Source organism: Phacochoerus africanus, chromosome 5 (assembly GCF_016906955.1).
Source record: "Phacochoerus africanus isolate WHEZ1 chromosome 5, ROS_Pafr_v1, whole genome shotgun sequence".
Lineage (NCBI taxonomy): Eukaryota > Metazoa > Chordata > Mammalia > Artiodactyla > Suidae > Phacochoerus > Phacochoerus africanus.
In genome coordinates, this window is record NC_062548.1 from 75,506,763 (window position 1) to 75,524,519 (window position 17,757).

Consider the following 17,757-nt stretch of genomic DNA (forward strand, 5'->3'; position numbering starts at 1 on the left):
TCCCGGCTGATTTATTTTTCTGCCAATTTCCCCGAGCTATGCAGAACCAATTACCGCCGAGCGCAGCGGCACCGCCGCCGCCAGATACACCACTCTGGCAGGCCCTCGGCGCACTACATTTTTCCTGTTATTTTTTTTAATTGAATTTTTAGGGTGGGGGGAGCAGTACGCAAACTCCATCGCGGGGAAACTTAAGCCCCGGGGCCTGTCTCAGGTCACGTACTGCACACCCTGTAGTAATATAATATTTACTGCCCCGAGGGTGCCTTGGATGGGGCTGCCCCAGGCCAGGAGAGGGGCGGCCTCCAGCCCTATTCCGCTCCAACACAGCGGTGGAGGGGCATGTGCGCTGGGTAACAGGGGCCCCAGGCCAGAGCCTGGGCTGGGCCTGCCTGGGAGGTGGCCTGAGTGGGCCTGAGGGTGGGGGCAGGCGGGTCCTGAATGGAGAGGCAAGCCAACCATGGTGATTTATGCTCCCAGCCCAGGTCAGAGCTGGGAGGGACTGCCATACAGCCCACCAATGGGAGATTTTCACCGAGGCCAGCATCCTCGCCCAAACGCCCTGAGAAACAGCCAGGACCTATAACTGCCACAAACAAATTGTCTCGGCCCTTTCCCGCCCCTGAAAGCCTAAAACAGGGCATGGATAGAAAGGGAGAGCCCAGAAGATGAGGATGGATGACTGTACCCCGAACCCCAAAACACCCTGCCAACCCTGGCTGACTCAGAAATGGCAGGCAGGCCCTGGGCAGGCTAGGAGCAGAGCTGGGATACTCACAAAGTCATTGCCTGCCTCCCAACAGTGAGTGCCTCTATCAGGGACAGCCACCTGGGAAGGTACAGTGTCCAGCCTAAAAGATACACTGGCCACTGGGTCATTCATTTTACTCCCCATGAGCAACAGCTCTCCTGACTCTGGCTGGGGGCTGGGTCCAGAGACAACGAGACCCAGTCCTGTCCTTGGGGAGCCCCTGGAACAGACAGGAAAACAAGCGAGATCCCCACTGAGCAGCCTCAGATTCAGGAGTCCTTCCTGGAGGAAGTGGCCTCGAGCTGCACAGGAGCTAGTCAGGCCAGGAAGAGCAGGAAGGGCAGTCTGGCCAGAGGAGCAGTATGTGCACAAGACAAAGGCTCAGAGGCAGGTGGGAGCCCAGGAGGCAAGGGAGCCAGCACAGAGGCTCTGAAGGGCTAAAGGGCCAGACTGCTGGGGTCCAGGACAGAGAGGTCCATCCACCAGAGGAGAGCTGCAGTTTTTCCTAAAGGCAAGGGGAGTCACTGCAGGGCTGAAGCAGAGGTGGCACGGCTCAGGTTTAGGAAGATTGCACATGATGAACAGGCTGTGCTGGCAGGATGCCCAGGGGAGACAGGCTGTGACAGGCAGTTGGGTCCATGGGTCAGGAGATGAGAGGAGAGGGCTGGGCTGGAGGAACGGAGTGGGCATCGCTGGCCGGGGGAGAGAGCTCCATGGGAGAAGAGCCAGGAAGTGGCAAAGGACACTGATGTTGGAGCCGTGGGCCCAGGCTGGCTGGAGGAATGGGTGGGCAGCCGGTGGTCATGCATGGCAAGCTGGCTCAGGCCCCCCGTGCCCCTGCCCCCCGCACTCTCTGCCCTGCTGTCAACTGTGACAAGGCTCATCTCAAGGCAGGGGGCAAGGACAGCAGCCCTCCTGCTGCGACCCCAGGATGGCCTCGGATGGTTGACGAAGGAGTTGATGCAGAGGCCTGGTGTTCCTCCCCAGAGAGCCATGCGTGTGCTCCCAAGGGGATGGGACCCTCCTCACAAGCCTCAGACTTGTGAACAGGGTCTCTCAGGAGGCCGCCCACCACCATCTATCCCTGGGAGAGTGATTCAAGGGGACCAGGTTTTGGCAGAAGCATTTTTAGCTAAGTCCACCAAGAACGGAGCCCTGAGAGTGCAGAGCAGTGGCCAGGGTTTCGGGACTCACGCTTCTCAGATATTTCAGGCACCTCAGGCCTCAAGATCCACACCATACACAGGTCACGAGCAGAGCACGGTGAACCCAGAGCCCTGGCCTGCCCTTTGCACCCGAGGCCATGAGGGGTGGGGGCACAGTGGGGCCCAGCCAGTCATTCTGCACCCCCCATACTGACACACACCCCCTGCCCCTCTATCCTCACTCCAGACCCCAGATGCCCACGTCGTCTAGCCCTGAACCCTTCATCCTGCCCCAAACCTGCTGACACCTCCGGAAACAGCCCTGCCGTCCACCTGCTCTGGCCAGAGCCAGGAGAACATTCTAGACCTTCCTTGGGCCCCCACACCCAACCTACCATCAAGGACTGTCCAGTACAAAGCAGCACACGGAGGGTGTAACCTCTCCGTGCCTCAGTTTCCCCATCTGTAAATTGTGGATCATTCTACTTCCTGCCTCATAAGATTTTTATGATGAGTTAATACGTTGAAGATTCTCAGAGCAGCACCCGGCACAGAAAATGCTCTTTATAAGGCTGGTATCGCCATGATGTCCCCTGAACCATGCTGGCCCATGTCCCCATGTCCCTGACTCAGGTGACACCTTTTTCCAGCTGCCCCTCATGACTACCCCCAGCCCATCCATCACGCTGCAGCCAGAGAGAGCATCTGAACCCGGGGGGATCCCTGTGCCCCCAACAGCCTCTAGGGCTGAGCTCACCTTAGTGAACCCCGGAGGTCTGTCCCATCTGGACTTCAGCTTTATCTCTGCAGCCCCTGGAGACAGCAGGCATTTCGGGCTTCTGTGCCCATGCCTGGCCGTCCTCTCCAAAGGCCGACTCCTCCCCTTCCAGATTCCCACAGGGCATCATCCCCCCAAGAAGTTTTTCTGAATTAGATTTGCATAAGATGCACCTGCTCTGAGCTCCTGGGCACAGGCCTCCAGCCCCCAACACACTTTCCTTCATTTGCTTACTTCTGCCTCATCACCGCACCCCCTTCCCCAGTTGAAGGCTGGAAATGCACCTGCTCAACGTGCCTTGAGATCCTGCTGCAGAGTCTGCCAGGCCTCAGGAAGGTCTGGAGAATGAGTGAATGACCTGTCTGGGTGGGTGCCATTTCTGGACAAAGGTGTACTTCCAAAATGGGGTACAAAGGACCAGAAGGGGTCCCAGAGCCAGCAGCCACGGTCACCAACTCGCAGCATGAAGGCATTTCTGAGATGATCAGACTTAGAGGCATAGAAATATCTGCCTGTATTCACACTTAATCTCATGGAAAGTAGAAAGACCGCTATTTATTATTAAGTCCATTTAACTGCTGAGAAAACCAAGATCCAGAGACATGATGCTGCCCAAAGCCATGCAGATGGTTAATGGGATGAGAATCTTAGGCTCCCTACGTTTCTTCTTCTTAATCATAGTTATAGCTACTGTTTACTAAATACTTTTTAAGGGCCAAGCATTTTGCTTGTATGATATTATAAAGCAATTGCTCTTTTTCTTTTAGGGCCACACCCATGGCATATGGAGGTTCCCAGGCTAGGGGTTGCATTGGAGCTGCAGCTGCCAGCCTACACCACAGCCACAGAAAAGCAGGATCCGAGCCACATCTGCGGCCTACACCGCAGCTCACAGCAACACCGGATCCTTAACCCACTGAGTGTGGCCAGGGATCGAACCCACATCTTCATGGATACTAGTCGGGCTTGTTACCACTGAGCCATAGTGGGAACTCCTAAAGCAACTATTCTTAATGTCAGATTGAAAATGAGGAAAACAAGGTTCAGAGCAGGTGAATGGCGAGCCCCAAGTCCCCCAGCCCTGGAGGAGATGCTGAGATGCCCCCCTCCCTCTGCCAGGGCTCTGAGCCCCGGTTCTCTTTCACCCCCAGGACCCCCTTTTCCTGAGGCTGATCATCAGCCGTGTCAATAGAAGGCTAAACAGAAACCGTGGCCCCCGACATGGCCTTGGGGGAAGGAGGGGCGCCGTCACCCCCACCAGCCAGCTCCTCCTGGAGATTCCATCAGGGAAATAAGAGGTCGGGGATCATAGACACAATGCTCCCCATTCAGGTGAGCTGGGCCGCCCCAGGCCGCAGCTGCCGCCGCTGCAGGAAGATTTATGACCTGCTCTAAATGTCACCTTTTCAACTCCCCGCGCTGGCTCCACCACCTTTGGACTCCACACGGGCCGGACTGCTGGCCAAGCGTGGCTGGGGAGACGTGCCGTCGCTCACTGCCACACACGAACACTCCCGGGGACGGGGCCTGGCCGAGCCAGGAGGGGAGGGCGCATGGGTGCCAGGCACCCCCTACCTGCAGTCTGCAATGAGCTCATCCATCAGCTGAGCCGCCAGGGAGTCCACGTCCTCAGTGGAGCACTGCGCCCTCAGGGCCAAGTGAACCTGCTCCAGGCCGGCTTCCTGTGGAACAGGCAGGCGAGGTCAGGGCAGTCACAGCAGGAGGAACCCCCAACCCCCAGGCCCTGTCACCACAGCCCAGTCCCTGAACCAAAAAAGAGGGAACGGAGCAAAGAAGGAAGAGCCCAGACCCCACAAGCCAGCATCTGTCCTGGCATGAGAACTCCCTAGGGTTCCCCACACCAAACAGATCCAAATTCCCAAGGCCAGGATGCCCGACGTGCAGGCTTCCACCGAACCTGACTGCATCCTGCTCTTCACGGGGCCCGGTCAAGCGACCTCGGACCCGGCTCCAGTTCCCCACCCGGCCCGCTCTCTCCTTTCCGAATCCCACCACCAGAGCAGGCCTGGATCACGTCCTCCTTCCCTCAGGAGTGTTCAGACAACCTGCCATAACAGGGCTCCCTCTCCAGACTCCCAAGACCAAGGGTGCTCCCCAGCTGCTTCTCCACAGAGCTCTCCACCCCGGGGCCTCAGGCCTGAGCTGGCAGGCAGAGATCTCTCACAGCACAGCCACTTGTCCCTTGGTCCCCGCCCCCCATGTTAGCCTTCCCGAGGGTGGGCCGCATGCTCCACCCCAGGACCCCCAAGCTGCAGACAGACAAGCCCTGGAGAGAACACCCAGCCCCCGCCCACAGCGAATGGCCTGGGAGAGAATGGCTGGCCCAGAAGATGCCAGCCTTGGACTGCATCAACTCCAGGTTCTCCCAAACCTGAGTGTTGGCTGGTCCCCTCCCTCCCAGAGAGCTGTGGTCTAGGGACAGTGTGGGCCCCCATGACCCCCAATTTGGGCCTGACCTCCTCCCAGGTGTTTGAAAATCCCCGTCTTCCCCTTCCCTTCCCACCATTCCTCCTCACCATGCTCACCTCCTCACCCACAAACATACCCAAGCCTCTCCTGCCCCCAGCCCTCCAACCCGATGCTCTGTACTGGCCCTGACAGCATGGCCACACCCACCTCCCCACGTTCCCATGGGCCACGCAGCTCACAGGGGAGCCTCCCCTCCATTCACACACAGAAATGACTAGGACCGGAGTTCCCGTCATGGCTCAGTGGTTAACGAACCCAACTAGCATCCATGAGGACAAGGGTTCAATCCCTAGCCTCACTCAGTGGGTTAAGGATCCGGCATTGCTGTGAGTGGTGGCGTAGGTCGCAGATGCTGTGCACTTTGATTCTCCTCCACTCTCTGACCAAGCACCAGGCCTGCAACTCCCAGCATTCACCATAAACCACACACACACACACACACACACACACACACACACACACACACACACACACGCCCCACCCGGTCACACCCAAGACAGGACTCATCACCTGACTTCACAGACCCTGCTCTTCTCCCCAGCTTCCCAACCCCCCAGCTGCTGGAGTCCCTCCTCACAGCCCCTCCCCAGTCCAACAGACCACAAGTCCTTGCGGCTCAAGTTCTATGGTTTTCTCCCTGAGGTCAGCCCTTCCCAGAGGCCATCACACTCTCTTGGACCCTGCAAGGGCATCCTTACTGGCTCCCAACTCCCCTCACTGGGTGTGGCGCCCTGGATGCCTTGCAATGCCCTCCTGATGCTCCCTGGCCCCCTCCCTCCTCCGAGCCCCCCTCCCAAGGTTCTCCCAGAGTGTCACCTGAACTTCAGGGTGAAGCCTCTGCAGGAGAGGGGCAGGTGGACCTGCACTTGCCTTTACTAGGCTGACGCCTCAGGGCAGGGGCAGCTCCCTGTTCACGTCTACCTTCTAGCTAGAAGTTTCCAGCACAGCCCCAGTTTGTGGTACTTGCCAAAGGCATTTGATGAATGAATGAGTGAATGAATGAATAGGTGCCTTCTGTTCTCTGCTCCCAGCTTGCTTTCTCTCGGCTCTTTCTCTGTGCTGTCTCCTACATCAGACTAAGGGCGCGGGGTGCCCCCCCCCAGGCTGTCCCCTCTCCCCTTCCTTTCTTCCCAACATGCAGAACAGGCTCGAAAGCCCAGTCGGGTCAAGACATGGGGGACCCCAGGTGCCACGAAGTCCTCAGGCTCAGCCCCGGAGGGAGGCAGCTCTGAAGACACCGCCCCCACCCCAGGAGTAGGGGAGCCTGCAGGGCGTTGCGGTTGTGGCCAGCTTCCACTCACCAGCCGGTCGGCGATCCTGAGCAGCTGGTTCTGAGCCTCCACTCGGTGGCTGATGTCCTCCCAATAGGATGACAGCACCACCACGGGCTTCACGTTGCCCCAGGGTAAGTAGTAGTAGTGGCATCCTAGAAGGACACAAGGGCCGGGTCCTGAGCCAGGAGCTGGGGGTGGGGGGACCCAGGCAGACGGATGCAGGCACCTGCTCCACCACTAAGAACTCCCGTGGACACACACGGCATGGCCAATATTCCCCGGAGCCCAGACAAGGTGCCGGAGTTCCCTGCATGCACTGAATAGGCAGCTGCTGCTCCTGTTAGGGCTCCTTAGCACATCAAAGCCTGGGGGCTGTGAGAAGGGCCCTGGGAATCCCACACCCTCCAAAATCTCTACTCCCCGCAGCCGCTGTGCAGTACGTGATTGCCAGAGGTAACGATCCATGCTGCTGGTGTCAGGAGCCCCATCTGTGGGTCGTAGCAGCAGGGAACCACCTAGAGGTGAGCCCGGGGAGGTGGCACAGGAGGAGGTCCCCAGGGCACATGTTTCCTGGGGCCAGAGACTTTGAGTGAGCCCCCAGCATCTTTCCACAGGGAAAACAGGATTTAGGACTCGGCCCTGCTCAGTGGTCTGGATCCCAGCCAGGCACACAGCCTCTGGCCTCACCGTCAAAGACCGCCCGGCTGTACTGGGTGGTGGAGGCCAGAGGCAGACAGGTCGTGTCGAACTTGTTCCCGTAGTTCCCGATGCTGACCTCGAACTGGATGGCGTCGTCCACGTCCTGTAGCATGGTGGCCGAGTAGAAGGCAGCAAAGAGCGAGTACTTGCGCCTCCGGAGGTACTTCTGGGAGCAGAGAGGGCAGCCGCGGGGTCACGGTGGGGGAGGCAGGAAGACACCAGGGCGGAGAGGGGGTCACGTGTCTGGCAGGCCCTGGCTGGGCCTGGCACCCAATAAATCCCGGCTGGCGGATGGGTGGCGAGTGGTCCAGCTCAGCACCAGTGCCCGGATTTGGTCAGTAACTGAGCAAACTCATTCCAGGCCTGTGTGTTTGGCCACGTTCCTCTAATAAGGTCCGTGCCTCCAAGGTCAGGCTGCTCCTTAATCCAAACCAGCGGCCACGGCACCGCCACCCCCGGGGAGCCTGGGCTCCCGCATCTGCTGTTCAGAAGGGGCTGACGGCTCTAACCCCCCGCGCCCCCGCCCAGAGCACCCACCCCGCACCACTCAGGCTCTCCACCACACCAGCCAGCTCGGCAGCATCTCAGGCTGCCATGGGCTTGGGATGAATGAATCCCATTGTCCCCGCTGGGCATCAGGCACAGGTCTGACTACATGGCAGGCACTCAACCACACGTCCCAGCTTGAACTAAGACGACTTTACGATCCCCTTTGTGGAAGGCAGAGGGAAGAGGGGTTACACAACTGGGTTTTTAATATACATGGTAATAACAGCTGAAACTTATTGAGTGCTTATTGCATACGGTATGAATTACTTCAATTCTCACAACAATCTTATGAGTATAATTATTACTCCCACTGTATTTTTTTATTTTTATTTAGTTATTTCTTTAGTTTTGTCTTTCGAGGGCCGCACCCGCGGCATATGGAGGTTCCCAGGCTAGGGGTCTAATTGGAGCTGCAGCTGCCGGCCTATGCCACAGCCACAGCAACGCCAGATCCAAGCCGCATCTGTGACCTACACCGCAGCTCACAGCAATGCTGGATCCTTAACCCACTGAGCAAGGCCAGGGATCGAACCTGCGTCCTCATCGATGCTAGTCAAGTTTGTTACTGCTAAGTCATGACGGGAACTCCTACTCCCACTTTACTGATACAGCTAGTAAGTGGACAAGCCAGAACTCAAACCAGCACCATCTGACTACAGAGTTTGAAAGCTTAAATCACCATGAGGACTCCCAACAGCTACCTCCTGGGCCCAAGGCTCAGCTCTAGCACTCGTTACTCTGATACACTTGGGCCTCAGTTTCCTCATCTGTAAAATGGAGTGACTCTTAGCAGCCACTTCACGAGTGCTGAGAGGACTCAATGACATCAGGAGTGTCATGAGCACAGAGTCTGACACATAGTCAGTGATTACTAAGCATTAGCAATTCTTACATTATTATTATTAAAAAATAGCCTCTCATTTTGCATCGAGCTCTAGACTTTTAAATACTTTCATTTATCTTCTTTGAGCCTCTGAACATTCCTTAGAGAGGCAGGGGAGGTCACGGGTTCCTCTGAAGCCCAGAGGTGTGAAGTCACATGAGGGTGGGTGGAGCCGAGCCTTCCTCCACCATGAAGCCAGCTCCACCTGGCCACCACCCTCCTCGTCCCACCCAGAGCTACACCTCTCACCTCCACCCGAAGGATGTCATCTGCAGGAAGATCCTCCACCTTCTGCTCGCTGTGCTCCACCAGCTTGGTCTCCAGGGAGAGCAGCAGCCGGCCTCGGTAGGCCACGCCTTCCCCCTGAGAGGGGAGGTTGGGTCACCAGGAGCAGGGGCCGTAGAGCAGAGGAGGAGAAGGAAAGGAGCCTGATCTGGCCCTGAGGTCACTCAGCTCCCAGGCAACCAGAGGACCCTGAGCCACACCCCATCACTCTGCAGATGAGGAAATGGTGGTCTGGGGACCACCCAGATGGTCGGTACCAGGGCCCAGCCTCACCAGGGAAGATTGAAACCTGAGACAGAGAGCCCGGGCCCCTCAGGGGCCAGGAAAATGAGCCGAGGGAATGGGGCTGGCCCTGAAGGAGAGGCAAAAAGAAGGGGAGTGGGAGAGAGGCCAGGAGGGGGCCAGGCAGAAGGAGGGCCCTCTCAAGGGATGGCTGCCTGGCCCTGGGTCCCCTGGAGACCTGTCAGGCCCTTGGAGGCCAGGCCAGCTGCAGATGCTGCCCAGGCCAGGCGGGAAGATGGCGTACACAGGCCTGGGCGCCCAGGGGCTGCAGGTTCCTGTCTGGCTCACCTTGCCTGTGTTGAGCTCCACGTAGGGGTCCGGGAAGCCAGTGAACTCCCTGGGGCTGCCATACAGGTTGACGTAGCAGGGCCCGAAGGTGGGAAGGAAGCCCAGATGGTCGTCCACTGGGAGACACAGGTGCGGGTCAGAGGGGCCGGCCCAGCGGGGCTTTCTAGCACTCAGCCCAGCCGCCTTCAGGCCGGAGCCCATCCCTGGCCCTCCGTTCCTCACACATGCATGGTGTGCAGCCCCCTTAAATGTATAAAGGAGAATGACACCGATGCTAGCGACCACTGTCCCCCACAAGCCCCTTTAAGTCTCACCAGCTTGCTGAGAGGTGGACATCTGAATTATTTTTCTGCGTCTCATTTTACAGACGAGGAAACTGAGGCTGAGCGATGTGAGAGAGCGCACAGCTACAAAGAGGCATGACCCCAAATGCTCTAACTCCAAAGCCCAGGCATGTAGCCAGCATGCAAAGCTGGGGCCCAGGGGCCTCCACTGCCCTCTCGGGCCACACCCTGTCCTGCATCCCCTCCTCATCCCACACTCCCATCCATGCCTCAGGCCACCCGGCCTGCAGGGAGGCTCAAAGGAGGCCCAAGAGCCTAGTGACTGGAGACACCATCTCCCAGGCACCAGGGAGGGGGCCCAGCTCAATGGCACCCCCCACACAGGGCAGCTCCCAGGCACATGTCACCTCCATGTATCCTGATGAAGTGGAAACAGACCCCCTACTGGCCTCGACTCATCCTGGCATCCCCCCTCCCCTCCCCGCATCTTTCCATGGAGCAAGCTGAAGAATTACACTAATGAGGAGGGGAAAATCTTTTCTCCACATCGTTTCCATCTTTTTGGGAGGCCCTCTTTTGTGCATGTCCTGACTTTCCAGCTGACAGCCAAGTTTCCCAGGACAGGACTTTGCCGGCCACACTCAGAGAATCTGGAAGAGCCAGGGTACCCCTTTCAGAGGAAGGAGGAAGAGGCTGTTTCCAGAATGGCCAAGGTGGGAGGTGGGCCCAGGAGCAGATTCCCGCTGGGATGCTCCCATCCATAAGGGCACCAGTGGGGTGAGATGGGCACAAAATAAATGGCCTCAGTAAGAAAGCACCTGAGCCAGACCCAAGGACTGACTGCAAACTCGGACGGCCCAGACTCTGGAGGTAGGATCCCAGGCTTGAGCCCATCCCTGAAAAGTAAGACGTTACCAACTAGAAGGCAGGAGCGTGCCTTCCCCAGAGCCCTGCACCAAGTGTGCTTACCCTCTGCCCAGCACAGACGGGGCTCTGGATTGGGGATGGGGTGGGGGGCCCACGGCAGAAGCAACAGACATGAGCATTACTCAGTGTTTCTACTTCTCATCTCGATGATCATCTGAATGAACTTCAACTTGAAAATCACCCTGGCCTCCTCCTGGTCCCCCTAAGTGGCTTTACATGGCTCCTGCCTCCTCGGGGACCCCACACCTGCTCCAGCCCCTCCCTGCTGGATAGAATGATCTCCTCCGAGCTCCCGATCCCAGCAGACTCAGGAAGGGGACTGGAGGGAGGGAAGTGTCTTTAAAGCATTCCAAGCAATTGACATATTCAACCATGGTGAAGAGGTAACAGCCAACGGTAACCTCAAGGACTGTGGAGGGGAAGCTCAGTTCTATGTCTCAGGCAAATCAAAAAAACTACCCACCCACCCGCAGTCAGCGCCCTTGCCCCTCCAGCAAAAACCTCAAGGCCCGCTCCCCTCGTCATCCCGAAGGTGAAAGCACGTACGGTCTGTGGCTGGAGAAGGCTTGACCGCACCTGCAGGCTCCTCTGAAGCGTAAAGAAATGGAAAAGGGGTTAGGATGGGCATGACTGGGTGGAGGACCAGTTAGGTGAACAGGGTGGGTGAATGACTGGCAGACAGACAGATGGAAAGATGGCTCCGGGGCAGGGAAACAGTTGAGGCCCCAACCCCCTCCCCGCTGTGAATTTACCACACACTAAGTCATCACCTCGAACCCCTCAGCCGGACACGATCTCAGTGCCATGGTGAGCACTGGGGACCCTCCCTGCATCTGCCTGCAGGTCTGTGTGTTCTGTTTGCCAACTGAAAACTGGACCAGAAACTTGACTCAATACCTTCCAGAAATAACCCAGAAAAGAACATGTGCTTTTCCATAGTATAGCCAGAGAAATGAAGAAAAGTACAAACACCAAGAAAGGGGTGGGGGGGAAGTGAAAGGGCCAGAGCTAGGCTCCTAGGCGCACCCCACACTCCACCCCACACTCCACCCCACAAGCAGGTGGATTCCTTGCTGAGAGGTGGAATTTCAAGGCACAAGATCTCCATCTAGTGGTCATTTCCAGTATTACCACCGAGGGCACTGTGTTGCGTTTTCACAACAGCACGCACTGGGACCTGACTTCTGGCACCTGCCCTTTCAAATGAAGCACAGGGAGTTCCCGTCGTGGCACAGTGGTTAACAAATCCAACTAGGAACCATGAGGTTGCAGGTTCGATCCCTGGCCTTGCTCAGTGGGTTAAGGATCCGGCGTTGCCGTGAGCTGTGGTGTAGGTCGCAGACGCGGCTCGGATCCCGCATTGCTGTGGCTGTGGTGTAGGCCAGAGGCTACAGCTCCGATTAGACCCCTAGCCTGGGAACCTCCATATGCCGTGGGAGCAGCCCAAGAAATGGCAAAAAAAGACCAAAAAAAAATCAAATGAAGCACAGTGCCAGAGGCCCTCCATCAGCCAAAGGTTCTATATTGGAGCATACCCTAAATGCTGGTAAGGAGTATCTGGAAATAAGAGAGACAAAGAAGGAGATGCTCTGACATATTTCTGGCCTCTTGGAATCCATCTCTCACTTCCAGGCAGGTACAAGATGCCCCAAAGGGACAGTCTCCTCCCTTTGGGACACTGTCCTCTCTGATTCTGCCTCTTCCCACACTCCAGCCTTCCCTGTCTCCTCCTCCAGCTTTCTAAGGTAACCAGGTCTGGGGTCCTGATGAGTCTGGGGATGTGTTTGGTGAAACCCCTACTCATTTTCATTCATTGGCCATCTTTCTCTACTGGTCTCCTTCCAAAAAATACCTATTACGATTTTCCTACAGCTCTGCGATCCTAGTTAAGAGCCAAGAGTTGAGCAAAACATTGTGAAGGAAGAATGAGCAGAGACACAGAAAGGAAGAGCGTGGAGAAGAGAAGAGGGAACATGGAGCCTGGCTATAAGAACAGGGAGACCAAGCGAGCACAGAGGCTGCAAGGAGGGTGAGGTGAGCTTGCAGGGGGGGCCTGAAGCCCGGGGCCGCCCCTCGGCACTCCCCAGCAGGCCCCAGCTAGGAATGCCGGCTGGCAGAAGTCAGAGCTGCAGAAACCATAATTCATGGCCATTTTCATATCCACAGAAATAGGTTTTCATCAGTGGGGAAGCGAGGCCTCTGGTCAGAGGGGAGTTTCAGCCACCACAAGAGCACCGACGGGCACAGCCGCAGCCCCAGGAGAGCACGGCCAGGGCCCGCTGCCGGAAGGAAACAGATTCCACTTTAAGCTCCTTCCAAGTGATTACAAACAGGCCGGGCCAGTTATCTAGGGCTAATGAGGCCGAGGTCATAGTTCCGACCCCCGTGGGCTTCTGGCAGAAGCAAACTCGACTTTCCACCCACAGACCAACTCTGAACCCTGGCTGCAAACCAGTGCCCAGTCCAGACGCAGAAGTCCCCTAATCCCACTGGCCATCTGACCAACACGTGCGGCTGGTGGCTGGGAGGGCCCAGTTAAGGGGCCGAGAAGTAGCCTGGTTCCCAGCCACGCCTTTTCATCAGTTCCCTCACTCATTCATCAGCTCACTCGGCACCCCTACCAGGCAAAGTGCAAGGCACAGTAAGACACAGCCCTGCTGACAACAGAGGCCATGATGCCTAATTTCGGGGCCGAGTGACAGGTCTCCAGGTGCTGAGAATCACCCCGGCTCCTTGGCCTGGGTCCGCAGACAGCTCCTAGAGTCAAGGGCAGAGTGCCCAGGGAAGGCACACCAGACAAGAGTCTCTGTTTAGTCCTCGTCACTCTTCTGCCAAAACACAAGCGTTCTGGTGTGTTTTCCCTAAGCCCAGGGGAGAGGGGCTGGGGAAGCCCCCAGACACAGACAATGCTCCCAATTGTGTGGCCTGAGCAGATAAGCCAGAGGGCAGGCCCTCCCCGCCCCGTGATCCTCGCCATCCCCGGAACCCCAAGTCTCCTGGAGAGGCTGAGGCCATTACCTGTGGCCAGCACACCTCCCACGCCCACGGCTTGGCTGCCTGACGCGAGCTCTCGCCAGGCAGCAGGAGAAACCCAGAACTGCTGGGAAATCCTCTCATCTACGTTCCAAAGACAAAAAGAAATGAACTTTGGATTTCGTCGCTGTGGAAAAAGCTGTCCGAATGCTATGCAAGTAGCGTGAGTCTCCTGTGTACAAAGTTAGAAAAAAAACTGTGTAGGTTTCCTGGGGCTCATCTGCTGGTTGCCTTTTGAAAGAACTGCAGCTTTTAAGGAAAGCAGGCGCTGGTAAAGAGCAGAATTTTTACTAAAGGTTTTTGGAGCACAGGGTCCAAGGAACACTTCAGTGTGCTCAGGCAAACCCGTGGGCAGAGGTGCTTAAGAGGCTAGTGTTTGGTCCTGTCCTCGCTGGCAACACAAACAAACACAAAAAACAACACCAAAAACTCCTGGGTGGATCAAATAATCTGGTGAACCAAGAAGCCGAGAAATAGAGAGCCATTTTACAGTTTGGTTTGGTTTGGGTTTTGAGAGCGGTGAGGAGCTCCAGGGGCACGCATCACCCAGATGTGCTGAACACCCCCATGTAGAGAAAAATACCAAGAGCTGAAAGTTGGAGTGACACCCTGAGGTGGCCTCAGGACAAGTGGGAGAGGCCTGGGGATGGGGGGGTGTGGGGGTGTCTGACCTTCCCAGCCTAGAGAGAGGCTCAAGAAGAAGAGCTCCAGTTGGAGCTGTAAGTCTAACTTTTATTACTACATAGATCAAGCTATTTAACTGCATGTTTAAAACCAGCTAGCTGGTTGCAAGAAGATTCTCATTTATGTCCAAAACAATCTGCAGGGAGCCGGTGGTCCCTCTGTTGAAGGCCTCCCTGAAGCACGCGGGGTTGCCCATGGCCTGAGCGCCATCTAGTGGCCAAATAAACATTTCTCACGCTGCTATTGAAAGACTCCTGATAACCCTGGAAAAGATGGAGGCCAACCTCACTACCGCAAATGAAGACTGACGTGAGTGAGCTCAGGGATCTAAACCCTTGCTCAAGTGGATGACAGCAGGAAGAGCTGCAGCTTCATGAAAGAGCAGCTGTCATAAAACAGTCCAAAGGTCCCTTTGTGTCTCTGTCAGCTTCTGTCCCTGGACTCAGAGACAGAGTCAACCCCAGACAGAAAACGGGAGAAAAGTTCCTTTCATGTCAGGAGTTCTGAGCCTAAACTACCCTGCGTCCCATCCATCCCCACAGTATACTGTCCCCCACCTGCAATCCTTCCCCCTGTAGATCCAACTTCTGAACTATACTTCCACCGTTGGGGAAGGAGGAAGGGGTGGGTCTGGGGCAGGAGGAGTCCCTTCTAGAAGGGAGTTTTTGTGTTTTCCACCAATTACAGGTATCAATGATGAAATGAGAATGGCAGAGAGCAGCTAGATGTTAAAGCTGAGTGAGGACACCTGGGAGTTCCATGAAGCATACTTTTATGTGTGTTTGAATTTTCTATAATTAAAAACGGGTTTGTTTGGGGTCATTTATTTTTGCCTTTTTAGGGCCGCACCTGCAGCATATGGAAGTTCCCAGGCTAAGGGTTGAATCAGAGCTCTAGCCGCTAGACTACACCACAGCCACAGCAATGCCAGATCCGGGCTGTGTCTGCGACCTACACCACAGCTCAAGACAACACCAAATCCTTAACCCACTGAGAGAGGCCAGGGATCAAACCTGCATCCTCATGGATACCAGTCAGATTTGTTTCAGCTGAGCTGTGATGGGAACTCCTGGGTTTTTTTTTTTTGGGGGGGGGGTATGTCTCAGAGACCCTAGAAGAAGAGATTAGTCAGCTTCAAGAGTGCTAGATGGAATCCTCCAGAAACTGGGCATGCTAACCTGACCTCCAAAGATCTGAGCAGATGGATGGACGGGGACCCATGCATCCTGTCTATAAAAAGACACCAACACTGATCGGCTCTAGTGAGAGCGTGAATAGAGGGGGAGCCGGATAATAGGGGGCCAAGAGGATGGGGGCAAGAGCACCTGTAAGATTCGAGAGGGCATTCACCTGAAATCCTCAGAGATTTGGGATCCTCTGGAGAGCACAAGAAGATATAGCCTTTTCAGAAGAAAACAAAACTTGAGGGAGAGAACAAAGAGGAAAAGGGAAATATAAAAGGAAAGACAGAGGGAAAAGAAGATGGGACAAGAAACGAAAAATGGGATAGCCAATTTTAAACTACATGGGAAGTAGTAAAAAGCAGAATTGGTACAGGGGAAAAATCAGCTTGAGAATGCAGAAAGCAGTAAGAATGATACTCAACAGCAAACATGACTTTAGGGTTTATTATGCACCAGACTGTTACATTTATAACCTCACTGGATCTCTACAACCTTGCAAGGTTGGGACTGGTTGGGAGGAGACTGGAGCCACTCCCACACCTACCTGGTTACAGGGCCCCGGCCCTCTCCCCTCCCCACCCTGCCTTCAGCTACAGTGTTAGAAAAAACAAAATCACACCTCAACTAAGGTTTAAGAATTCATTGTGTCTCAGACAAAACTCAATGAAAAGAGTCCTGTAGCTAGAGAGAGAGAAGTAATTGTTTAAACTACAAGGAAAAAGACATTCCTAGAAGCAGCATCTAGTCAGGAAGAAAAAAGACGACCAAAAAAAGAATCAAATCAGATTGCTCTCAGAAAATACACCAAAATAAATTCAGAATAGACTAAATATTTAAGTGTAAAAAATAAAAGTAAAAAATCGAGTGAAATATAAACCTGGGGGTTGCTGAAGGCCAAAAGCATGACATATGGGGCAGAAACCATAGTTCTGTGATTTAAAGAAGAAATATTGAAAAGAAACATATGACGTTAACTAGAAAGTTAAAAAGGAAACAACAAAATGAGTCTAATGAGAGTTAGAGAAAGGAGCCATAAGATGAGAGAATTTTTAAAATTATAAAATATTAGAATTGATAAATAAATCCAAAAACTGATTCTTTGAAAAAGTAGGGAGAAAAAAAAACAAACTTCCACAAGCCTAATCAAGAATAAAAGAAAATTCAAACACATATCATTAACAGTATTAGAAAGTACAAGAAATAAGAAAGGAGAGAAAATCGTTTAAATTATAAAAGAGTGCTCTGAAAAAATCATAAACAAATCATAAGACCTCAATCTAATGAAAGTTTTTCTAGGAAAATGGAGATGATCAAAACTGACGATAGTAAAAGAAACAAACTAAAAATGCCAGTGATCACAGGAGAAACTGAAAAGGTTTTAAAGAGCTAATGCTACACCCACTCAAAAAGGGCACCCAGCCCATATGGTTTTATGGGTGAATTCTTTCAAACCCTCAAAAGACTATATTCTTATGTTATGTAAATGGTTCCAGATGTTAGGAAAGACTTTAAATCTTTCCAATTAATTTTACAGAGCCAGCATAACCCAGATACCAAAACCTAAGAAATAATAAGCAGACAGACCAGTTAAAGATAATAGAAAATCAAGAAACAGGCCCTAGAACACATTTAGGAATTTCGTGGAGGATAAAAGTGGCGTTTCAAAACGTAGGGAAAAGATTATCCACGATATGCTGTTGGTATCACCAAAGAACAATTTTGAAAACAGAAACATTTAAATAAACCCTTGCCTAATTCTCTAAGGAAAAGATTAATATATAGGGCTATGTAAACATTTTAAATTTCTACATGTGAAAAATTATTAAATGATAAAATTGACAGAAATTATAACATATGTAACAGGGGAAAGTTAACAACCATATACCCATAGGACTCAAAAAAACAATGAGACAAAGACAAATACGTCATCACAAATATGGACAAGAACATGAATAAGCAATTTATAACAATACCTTTAAAAGGATATGAATACATATAATTTGTAAATGTAAGATAATTATTAAAATATTCTACAATTTACATTGATCAATTTTACCAGTTGACCTATCAATGGAATAAAATTAAGACAACAATGAAATGCATCCAACAAATTAACAAAGTTCTTTTTTAATATCATTATTTTACTCTGCATTGATGAGGGTGCAGAAAAATAAGCTTAAGTGAGTGATTAGAGTGTACATTAGTCCAATCTTTCCGTAGG

General features: G+C 53.7%; 1 protein-coding gene across 16 annotated transcripts in view; it reads right to left on the minus strand.

The window, feature by feature from the left end:
• DYSF (dysferlin) overlaps positions 1 to 17,757 on the minus strand; it is a 228,349-nt gene that overhangs the window by 125,108 nt on the left and 85,484 nt on the right. For 8 of the 16 annotated variants that reach the window (XM_047781799.1, XM_047781794.1, XM_047781807.1 and 5 more), the window contains 6 exons: positions 11,182 to 11,223; positions 9,425 to 9,540; positions 8,819 to 8,932; positions 7,126 to 7,303; positions 6,466 to 6,590; positions 4,250 to 4,356 (listed from right to left, as the gene is read on the minus strand). In XM_047781799.1, coding sequence (XP_047637755.1) covers positions 4,250 to 4,356; positions 6,466 to 6,590; positions 7,126 to 7,303; positions 8,819 to 8,932; positions 9,425 to 9,540; positions 11,182 to 11,223 — 682 coding nt within the window. The remainder of the gene's footprint in view (positions 1 to 4,249; positions 4,357 to 6,465; positions 6,591 to 7,125; positions 7,304 to 8,818; positions 8,933 to 9,424; positions 9,541 to 11,181; positions 11,224 to 17,757) is intronic. The other 8 variants (XM_047781803.1, XM_047781796.1, XM_047781810.1 and 5 more) reach the window with 1 other exon arrangement.